At 38.8% G+C, this 11,239-nt stretch overlaps 1 protein-coding gene across 1 annotated transcript; it reads left to right on the forward strand.

Moving 5' to 3' along the window:
- The first annotated feature begins 702 nt into the window (after positions 1–702).
- On the forward strand, positions 703–10,921 carry LOC121917707 (pre-mRNA 3'-end-processing factor FIP1-like). The gene is made up of 3 exons (XM_042443830.1): positions 703–858; positions 6,131–6,238; positions 10,759–10,921. The coding sequence occupies exons 1-3, from the start codon at positions 773–775 to the stop codon at positions 10,904–10,906; spliced, it is 342 nt and encodes a 113-aa protein (XP_042299764.1). The 5' UTR covers positions 703–772; the 3' UTR covers positions 10,907–10,921.
- The last annotated feature ends 318 nt before the right edge of the window (positions 10,922–11,239 follow it).

Genomic DNA, 11,239 nt, shown 5'->3' on the forward strand with positions numbered 1-11,239 from the left:
CCATCGCACCATCTTGGCACGCAGCCTTTCAGACGGTGCATGCTATGATGACATCCCTTTGATGCAGCACCCAAACAGTGCTGTGCCAAAGGGGCATCATCCAGCCCCCCCCCCCCCCGGCAGTGGCTGTGGCACCTCTTTTCAGGCACAAAAAGGAGCTGGATAAAACGGTTCCTTTTTGTGCTCTGTGGAGGCTGGATTGGTGCCACTGCATGAGTTTGCTGCAGCACTGTTCTGGGGCAGAAAGGGGTGGCATCTCACTGCCCCTTCTTGTCTGTCTGTACCGGCCATAATCTCAAAAGGTGATGGTCAGATTTAATTATGACTATTATGGCAGTTCCACTTTGTCTTTGATGACACAATGAAGCTTTTCAAAAGTAGAAACGATATGACTTGTTCTTTCCTGATTGTTAGAACTCTTTATAAGTTCACTGTATAATCATTTTTAGTTTTTGTCCATCTTCCACACTGAAAAATTATGGATTGTTGAAAATGTTATGTTGGCTGCAGCAAAATAGAACCCTTTTTGGGGATTCAGAGAGCTACTGTGTGTTCTTGTGCTGGGTACACCTAGTGGATTATTTGATGTCATGAACTTTGGAACCAGGGAACAATATTCCTGTGTAAGATGAATAGTCATACTCCTTTAGAAATTGTAGGTTTCATCTCCCCCCCCCCCCAATATTTTCTTGGGAATTACCCTTTAGTCTAGATGAGAGAATGCTAATGAAAAAAATTTATTCTGAAGGTGCAGCAGGGCAGAACTGGAAACATGGAGAAAGAAATATCACTTCCACCAACCAAACCTGACTTTACATCTCCCCCACCCTTATTCAAGACAGGAATCCCATCAAACAGGTCAGTTGGACCTTCATATTTTCATACTGCTGTACAGAAAAAAAGGACACTGTGTCGCCAGCACCCTTTATAAAAATTGAGCTGCATAAATGCTTGCCACCTTCCTCTCATGTTGCCTTTTCTACGATTCAGACTGGAAAGCTACACATAACTGAAGTGCAGATGTATATAAAATAATGCTACCTGAAAAAAATGACAGTTTATCACAGTTTTAAATAGTCAGTGAAAGTAATATGGACATTTATAAGATTGAGTTTAATGCATCTGAACTAGTTAGGCACAAATAAGGCTGCCATGAGTCTTAGACTTTTGTGTTTCCTTTTTCCTTTCTTGTTCAGGCATGTAGAAGAGATCAGAAGCTTTCACATCTGTTTTTATTAACCTCATGTTGTCATTAAGCTAACAAACTAGATGATCTTAATGGACGTTTATTTGAAACAAACCAAATGCAAATAATGGGCCTTGAAGTTGGCTTTTTAAATTAAAGTGTTGTTACGATGTTACTGTTTAGGGTTCCCCAAGCCTGAAGGTGATGTGTTAGGTCACTGTGACTTGTATCCACCAAAATAAATTATGTAAATAAATAAATGATATAGTCAAAAACCAAAAACAGAGGGACATAGTTTACTGGGACACCCAACTTGCCAAAGTGGGTTGTTGCTTATGCCAGGACTGAATATGAGCAAATGTTTCAGTGGATGAGTAATTAATTTCCTAATATTTGGCAAACCATTGTTTGCTGTAGCATCAGAACCAGGAAGCTGTGATTTGCACAGTTCTCTCAGACTAAGATTAAACCAAGTTTTGATCCCAGTTTCCAAAGTTTGCTCATTGAGAATTAGTGCTGAAGCATGGTTTTACAAAAACCCAGGAAGTTAGTAGTCAGATGGAGAAGGGAGGAACATGACAGAATCATTAAGCACCTGATTCAACATATTACTGAAGATAGGTAATTTAAATATGTTCAGAAAGGGAAGCAACATGATTTCATTTGCATGTGTTAGCTAAAGCAGAAGATTATTTATATTCCCCTTACACTATTATGTACAGTTGGCCCTCCATATCAGCAGGCTAGCCATTCATGGATAAGAGCATCCATGGTTGGCCCTGCCCCATTATCCTCAATGGCAGCGCATGCACAGAGTGTAATAGGACATGATGTTCAGCTATGTTTTGTATCCTTGGGTGGGATCTGAAACAGAACCCTTGTGGATACAAAGGGCTGACTGTATACATTTTCTAGTGTTTGAATGCTAACTTGTAAACAGTGTATTTCATACTATTACTTGGATGGATAGGCAGCAGATACAGCTCTGTGTAAGAAATCTTGTCTACCAGTATAACCTTACTTTTCGTTTGTTTGTTTGTTTTTTAAATTAATTATATATTGTAGCTGAATTGGATGGGTTTGTGGTAGTATATATTTAGGGCACTGGTTGCATCACATATATTTGAAAATTTTGCTTGAAACTTCAGAAACAAGTTAGTTTTTAATGTTTTTTGTGTCCAAAACAGTATTAAATGATAAGCAACAGTAGCGTCAATAGTTGGCACCAATGCTTGGTCAGTCACCTGCTCAGGCCACACCACTTTGCTGGGTCCTACTAACATAGAATCGTAGAGTTGTAAGAGACTACAAGGGTGCTACAAGGTGGAATCTCTTTTCCTGTAGCATGCAACCATTGTTCCGTGTCTTGATCTAGATACTATACTTCTATTGATGCAGCCTAAAATTGCATTGGCTTTTTTAGCTGCCTCATCACACTGTTGACTCATGTTCAACTTGTGGTCTACTTGGACTCCTAGATCCCTTTCACATGTAGTCTTCTTAAGCTAGGTGTCCCTCATCCTATATCTATGCATTGGGTGTGTTTCTCATGTTCATTGCTCACCTTCATCTCACTCTCATGTAGACAGCAGTAGATGTTATTGCCTGCTTAATAACATCTACAACACTGTTACCTGGCTTTCTGTCTGTCAAATAGGAAGTTGTTAGCATTGATGAGAAAGAAGGTGAGGAACAATAGTGTTTGAGGAGATAGGAGAAGTTGAGCTTGTGTTTTTTTGGGTCTGAGAGATTGTTTGGCTGTGCTGCTCAGAGACTTGTGTGGGTATTTTTGTTGGTTTGAAACCATGTGCTATCACTGAGCACATTTTCTTAAGGAGTAGGGTTTCTACTCAGTAACTAACTTGGTTGGGTGTGGAGCTAGCAGCCACTAGCTCTATATGGCAGCTGCCTCAGTCTTTGGAGCTCAGCAAATAAGAGGAGCAAAACAGGCTCACTCTCGTTTTTTTTCTGGGTATTTGTGGGGGACTTTGAGGGAGAGGCCTGGAAAGCTGTGCTGCTGTTTGTACAGGTTGACAAGCATGGATAGTGACAGAGTTGTTGCAGTGACTTGCAACATCTGTATTATGTTTTCTTGCCAGAGGACCTACAAAGCTATACTTGCAAAGCAGTTGCCTTGTTGGAAGAGAACATGCAGCAGCATGAGGCCCATGTATCTACACTGACTTATTAGAGATGATGGACCTTTTTTGGAAAGTGGAGTAGACTCCCTTGGAATGAGATGCTTTGCTGAGGGTGATTCCAAAACACAGGAGGCTGATTTATTTGGAAGAATGTGACATATAAATGCAGAATGGTCAAGAACCATGTTTCAAGTTTGGAGCTAAATAATTGATTCCAAGCTTCCCCCTTAATCAGTGATTATAAGGCATAAGAGGACAATAGCCTCTTAGAAGACATGGAGGATTCAGTGAATGGAAGGACACCTGTCAGTTTTCAGAAGAGGAAGAGACTTGTGGTTTTACTAAGTTATTCTTTGTTGAAAGAAACAGAAACCACAGTTTGTGAGCCTGATAAGATGTTCGGAGTGATGTACTTTCTTCTAGGAAAAAGAATCCATGATGTAACAGAGAGACTAACACAACCCAACAAAGCCACCAACTTGTACCTCTTCTTTCTAATTCATTTTGAAACAAATGATACTGCAACATACAACCTTGACTGGGGAGCAAGCTAAAGAATCTTTGGCACAGGTTGTTGTTTTATCCCTCCTTCCTGTTGAAGGACCTGTCCCAGGAAGTGGGAGAACAATATTGGAAGTGAACAACTGGCTCTACAAATTATGCTGTCATGAAATATTTGGACCAAAGACAGTAGAGTTTCAGGCAAATAGTAGGAGGGCAAATGCTGTCCTTGTCTTCAGAAAAGGGAAAAAAGAGGACCTAGCAACTACCAACCAGTAATCTGGACATTAGTAGCAGGGAAGGTTCTAGAAGAGATAATTAAATAGTCAGTATATACACACTTAGAGAAGAGTGCAGTGATTACTAAGAGCTAGCATTGATTTCTCAAAAACCAGCTATGCCAAACTAATCTTGTCTCTTTTGATAGTTAAAAGCTTGATAGATCAAGGGAGCACTGTGGATATAGCATATCTTGATTTCAGTAAGATTTTTGAACATGAACCAATGCTTTCATGTTACAAGAGAAGTTAGAAGAAATATTAGGAAGAACGTCCTTACTATAAGAACTGTTTGATAGTGAAATAAACTGATTGGCAGTGGGTGGGATGCACTCTGCTTCTTTGTAGGTCTTTAAATAGAAGTTGAGTGGGCATCTTTTAAGAGTGTATCAGTTGTGTATGCCTCCATGATAGTGGATTGGATGAGATGGGTCTTGCAGCTTCTTCTTACTCTATGATTCTGTGAGCCCTCATAAATCTGAAGCCAACAGTGCCCATTGAAAGGATTTGATTCAGAGATAACGTGTGCACTTGTGAAAAATTGTCAGGTTCTTGAGGTGGGGGTAACGGTGGTTTTTCCTTTCAAAAAGCAGTTTTAAAATAGTTAAGTGCAGATAATTTACAATGAAATGCCAGTTGTGTTTTTTTCATTTGATTTACTTGTTAATAAGCTCTTACGTTTAATTTTTATTACTAAGAAAAAACTTAAATCCACAGTTGGCAAGTCTGCGAATAACGAGGTCCCCCTGTGCTTTACACATGTTGTCAATTTCTTAGGATCATTATTTGTAGAGACAAGGAAAAGATATACCATGACTTTTCACAAGAAATGGCTGGAAATGTATCTTATGGAAGTAGTAGGGAATATCTGTTTAAGTGAAGTTGCACCGTTGTGTGCTTGTACAGTGTAGTTAAATGAGTTATAGAGTCACCAGTGATAACTCCACTCTTTAATCACTTCTGTCTTTCTATGAAATGATTTAAGAGATAAAGGAATAAACCTTTGAAATAGATTTATGTAGTATATTCCTGCTTGCTTCATTAATATTTTATGCATACTGTCTCAGACTGTATAGCTGCCATTCAGAATAACTAGGCTGAAAAAAACTTATATTGTTGTAATCAAGTATGATTTTGACTAAACCTTTAAAGGTAAAATCTTTTTATAAATGATGGCTAGACTCCTTATTTAGGGCTCAAACAGACAGGCCAAAAGGGCCGCCGTCGGACTGTATTGGGAGATATGGTGTTTAGACACCCCCGAATGCAGCCAGAAGCCACACTATGGATGTCCCAATGTTGAAGAACCGGGAAAAAAGATGGTCCCATCATGGTCCTTTTAGGCCATCAGTTTCACCCCTAAGAAACAGTTGGTAAAAGTGCTTACACAGAAATATTTTAGTGTTTGTGTTGTAATACTCCTCTGTTGGTTTCTCCATTCTTTTTTGAAAGAATACAAAGTTTGCTGTTAGTTTTATTGCCCAGTTCACAAGCAGAAGTGTTTAGATGAACATTGTTACATAAAATATAGATGCAGTCTGACCTCAGTATCTGTGGGATCGGTAACCACATTTTCACTTACATCTGGGGGGAAAAGATCCTTCTAGCCATCTGGGGTTCCTTCAGTGATCAGTTCTGTGGTCACCCTCCAGCAGAAATATAGTGTTCACCATTACTCATGGTTCTTGCTATCTGCAGTAAGTCTGGAATCATATCCCCCATGGATATGGGGGTCGGACTGTATTTAGGCTTACATCTCAAACAGTTCTGTATATTTAGTCCATAGAGTCAAGATACTTATAAATAGATTAAAATGAAATTAAAATGAGATTGCTAAAGGATATTGAATATGTTTATATTGTAAATATATTGATACTGTGTTTAGTCTCAGTAGAACTGATGCTTTCAGTTAGTATCCTAAGATGTTATGGGTAGGGCATATCTAAGGGGGAAGAAAAGAATCTCAAGAATAGGGAAGGATAGAAACATAAGAAAAGAAAGACCTAGAAAATTTATCTCACCAGAAACAGCGCCTCTTCTCAGTCGCAGACGAGCACTGCAGCCAGAAAAGCCAGTTCAGGCATCGGGAAGTGGCAGGAGCGATATGGGAGGGCTGAGTCGCCTGAGTTAAGGTAAGAAGTTTTAATGGACTTAAACCTTTTTGAATTGTGATATTTCTCTTTTTTTCTTCATCAGCTGGGTATACTTACACGAGGCTATAATAAAGAATAGCAATCTTAACTAACGCAAATATGGTACTCCAATTTGTGACACACACCCCATCTCTTTTTTTAAGCATAAATATAGTTCAAATTAATAACTTTACCTGGAAGTGGGGCATGTGTGTAAATGAAGCATACTTTAAATGCAGTATAAAAATATTAATTAATTTTAAGAAGGTCAAGTATGTTTAGTTATGTGAACTCCTGGGAGGAAAATGAAAATCCTGGAGAAAAGGATTTCCTCCCCCATTTTAAAAAAGATTTTTACAGCATAATTGGATTTGGAATATTCTCTTTTCATGTGATTAATAAAATATTTATTACAAGATGACCTTATATTTACTTATCTCATGTTATTTTAAAAGAAATATGTAGTGTGCTGGGAAAGGAAGGCTATATGCTGTCTCACATCATTACAATTCTTGATCTTTGTTTCTTTTTCTCAGTTTTTCTGAGAAAGTGAGTGCTTCATGTTTTTTGGCATTTTGGAGGACTAATGGAGACAAAGTGCTTTATTTTAACTAAGGTTTATGGTTTATATGTTTGTGTTGGTGTTTGTTTTTGTTTTGCCTGCTTCTCATAATTGGCAGAACCAAAGAGGCTCCTTATATTTCAGGTATTCCTTACAGTTCAAGATTTTTTGTTGCAAATGTAGCTCTCTTTGCAACAGAAAATAACATTTTATGAAGTGAATTCAATTTGTAATTTCCAAATAAACTGTATTTTAGTACCTCAAACTTAACCATTTGCCATCTAATCAATTTTGTCTTATAGCAGCCCTATGAAGTAATGCCCTCTTAAGAATGCTCTGCTCAGGGCCATGCACATTCTTGCAATTTGAGGGCCCTGGCTTCCTTTGTTGAGTTAGTCTATCTGTAATTCAGTCTTCATGTTTTCCTTCAGCTTTCCATTTTACTAGGCAATATTTTTTTTCAATAGCTCACATTATTTCATTATGTGTCTAAAAGATGATAGCCTCAGTTTAATCATTTTGACCTTTAGTTCAGGCTTGATTTGTGGTCTGTGGTATACATAGAATCTCATCTAGAACAACATTTCAGAACCAAGTTATACATAATGTATTTGAAGTAAAATAGTGATTTTTAGTTGTCATGGCTAAATTTATTTAAAATTTCGAAAAAGAAATTCTGCCACAAAATGAGGGGGGCGGGAGCAATTCCCTCACCTCCACAGTTTCACAACATCTGAAGAATTGACATCTCTAAGTAGGCTTATTCTGCTTTAATTTGGTTAGTTTGGTTAGAAATTCAGCATATGCTGAAAGCTGCGCCAGAAGAGCTCTTTGCATGCCCCAGAAGAACTAATGGGGCGCGCGCCACACAGGCATGAGCCCCATTACTTCCTATGGGGCTTCAGCATAGCTGATTTCCCCTTACGCGAAGGGATCCAGAACAGATCCCCGCGTAAGGGGAGGGCGCACTGTACTATATCCCTTTTAGAAATCCTGTATGTACTGTACTCAAGTATAAGTCTAGAAATTTAGTTTTAAAAATTAAGCCAAAAAAACGGAGTTGACTTATCCACGGGTTTATGTAAGCATCTTACCTTAACCCACACACACCCACACACACACACAGTATATGAGCCCTGGTGGCACAGTGGTTAAATGCCTGTACTGTAGCCACTCACTCACAAACCATAAGGTTGTGAGTTCAATACCAGCAAAATGGCTCAAGCTTGACTCAGGCTTGCATCCTTCCAAGGTCGCTAAAATGAGTACCCAGATTGTTGGGCCAATTAGCTTACACTTTGTAAACCGCTTAGGGAGTGCTTAAGTCCACCAATAAGCGGTATAGAATTGTACTTGCTATTGCTACACACACACACACACACACACACACACACACCCATACCCATCCCCTGGTGAAAGGCAAGAGTTTAATCTGCCCTGGAAGCACTTGACCCCCTTCTACTCTCATCTGTCCAGCCTTCTTTGATATTTTTTTTCCTTTGCTTCATCCTTTACATCCTTCATTACATGCCCCTAAGCTTTAACCCTCAACCTTTCCACAGGTTATATCAAAATCTGTAATTTTGGCCCCCGAACCTGTCCTCGACTTATATACGAGGTCAACTTAAAGTCGAGTACATACGGTAGGTGTTGCCTACCAAGCCCATACACAGTTTGATCCCCTGGAATTTTCCTAGTTTCCCAGGTCAGGAGCAATGCTACACCTGGGTTGTGTTTGCCAGACGTGAGAAGATCAGCTACTGTAATTAGCATGATGAGTTAAATTGTGGATCCCTAAATTATAATCATCACTACATAGATGTTGGCTTTTTTTCCAGCTTGACATAGAATAACATTTGTGGAAAATCAGCAATGTTGTGGTTGTGGCTATAGGCTTGAATATTCTCCGGGCAAGATACAAGATGTTGGTTTTAACTTTTAAAGCCCTACATGGCTTGGGTCCAGACTACATGCGGGAGCGCCTCCTTCCATATAATTCACTCTGCACACTTCGGTCCTCTGGGAAGAATCTGCTACAACCTAAGAAGACTAGGAGCTTTTCATCTGCCGTTCCCAGGATCTGGAATGACCTGCCGGACAAGATCTGTCATCTTACCACCTTGGAAACCTTTAAAAAGGCAATCAAGACGGATCTCTTCCGGCAGGCCTTCCCAGATCAGCCTCCTTGACCTGCCTCCCCCTGCCACTGCAATGCCTGCTGCAATTCTGTCCTTACTTTTTGCTCTGCAGAGTAGGGTTTACAGTTGGTAAAGATGTCCCCCCATCTAAAATGGTTACCTTTTTTTTTTTTACATGATTGTGTTCTTCTGCTACTTTTAGCTTGTCTGTTGCATGCTTACTTGAAATTGTGTTGAAAATTTTAAGGACTTTGTATTTTGAGTTGTGTCTTCAACTATGCTTCCTTTAGCTCATGGGATGTGAACTGTAACCATTTGTTTAGAATCTACCCAACAAATAAGGTCATGAGTTTGTTTTCCTCCTGTGTGTTACCTCAGGGAGTTTCTTTCAACAGATTTGGAAAGCCTTCTGCTCTCAGTGCATTAAAATCATTTCGAGTTGAAATATAACTGTCCATTTAAAAATGGATCTTCTCAGCTTCTTGTCCTGTCTTTATATGTAGCACAACTTTGTTGCATCCTAGTATGAGAGTATGTGTAAGCAGCAGTTAAAACTGAATCTTTTCAGAGACACATTGGGAGCAGTGATAGTGTAACTTATGGCACTCCACTGGCTGCAAAGAATGTGTGACTCTGAGCTCTTTCCATATTACCACACTATACTCTTATAGTGCTGCTATCCCACTTTTACTACTCTGGCTGCCTCCTGTTGCATTCTGAGGCTTGTAGTTCAGTGAGGCCTAAAAGCTCTCTGACTAAGGATTCTAAACTCCAAATCCCAGAATGCAACAGGCAGCCAGAGCAGTTAAAATGGAATAGCAGTGCTATAAGAGTGTAGTGCAGTAATATAGTCTGTACCATTTCTTCCAGTGGAACACCAGTAGAATTAGGTACTTAACCGTGTTAGTTGTTGAGCTTATGGTAATACATTATATGTAGAATGGGTAAACAGTTTCATCAGTACATAGGAAGCTGCCATAAACTAACAAAAACCTTTGGTCCATGTAGATTAGTATTTTAAACTGACTGACTGTGGGGTAAGAGGCAGGATTCTTCCATAACCTTACCTCGAGATGGTAGTATAGTCTGGTGGTCTCCTATTGAGGTGTTAATCAAGGCTAAGCCTACTTAGCTTTTGAAATCAAAGGAGTTTTGTTGCATTCAAAGTGGGATGGTGGTATATAAAACTACCCTTTTATTCTCTTTGTTCTTTCTTCATTACTTAATATTAGCAGGTTTGGTTTTACCACTTCCACCTCCACCACCTCCATTTCAAGTTTTGCTTTTCAGTAAAATCTCAAATATATCTTAGATCTGAATAGGTCTTAAACACTCCCCCCATATTATTAATATTCTTAGTTGAAGACATTTTACATATGGTAAAAAGGTCAGGGTAAAAGTATTCCCTGTTGACAAGGTTGTCAAGTCATGTCTGACCATAAGGGGTGGTGCTAAACCGAAGAGCCAGTGTTGTCAGAAACTACTCTGTGATTATGTGGCCAGCATGATTGCACAAAATGCTATTTACCTTCCCACCTATTTATCTACTTGCATTTGCATGCTTTCCAACTGCAAAGTTGGCATCTTATGTTTAAAACCAAAGTTCAGAATGTTTGACATATCATCTCTTGGAGGAAAATTTTGTTATCTTTTCCTTTATTTTTCCTAATTAAAATCATTCTGAATCCCATTAATACAGTACTTAAATGTATTGTATTGAAAAATATTTTTCTGAGTATTCTTCCTTATTATTTTCCTGTTCATGTGTAAAGCACCAATGTATACTGTTTTTCTCAGAAATACACATATTTCTTTTTCAGAAGGCTTTCTGGCACTATAGATGTAATTGGACAGACCATCACAATCAGTCGAGTAGAAGGAAGACGGCGTGCCAATGAAGACAGCAACATACAGGTTTCATGTTTCTTTTTTACATGCTTAGTAGTATTCATTTTGACCTTAGCATAAGGTTATATTTAGAATTTGGTTTCAGTTACACTTTTTTTTATAACCTAGGGCTCCACCTAAAATTTAATTTTCATTTCTGCTTATATGCATGCAGTTATGTTTCTCTGTGTTTCTGCTCCCTGACAGATCAGGAACATGTATGTTTTGTGTATATCAGTAGGCACATCTCTGAATTACAGTCAGACTTTAGAGTTTAAGAAATGGAGACCAAACATTGCTTTTTTTTCAGCCCAGTATGTCTTGCTAAGTGCCATTCATTATATACACACCTAGCAGTGATTCATTGAGTCTGCAGTTTCCATTCTGAAACTAGATTTAATAACAAAGCACATG

Source organism: Sceloporus undulatus, unplaced genomic scaffold (genome assembly GCF_019175285.1).
Source record: "Sceloporus undulatus isolate JIND9_A2432 ecotype Alabama unplaced genomic scaffold, SceUnd_v1.1 scaffold_288, whole genome shotgun sequence".
Classification (NCBI taxonomy): Eukaryota; Metazoa; Chordata; class Lepidosauria; order Squamata; family Phrynosomatidae; genus Sceloporus; species Sceloporus undulatus.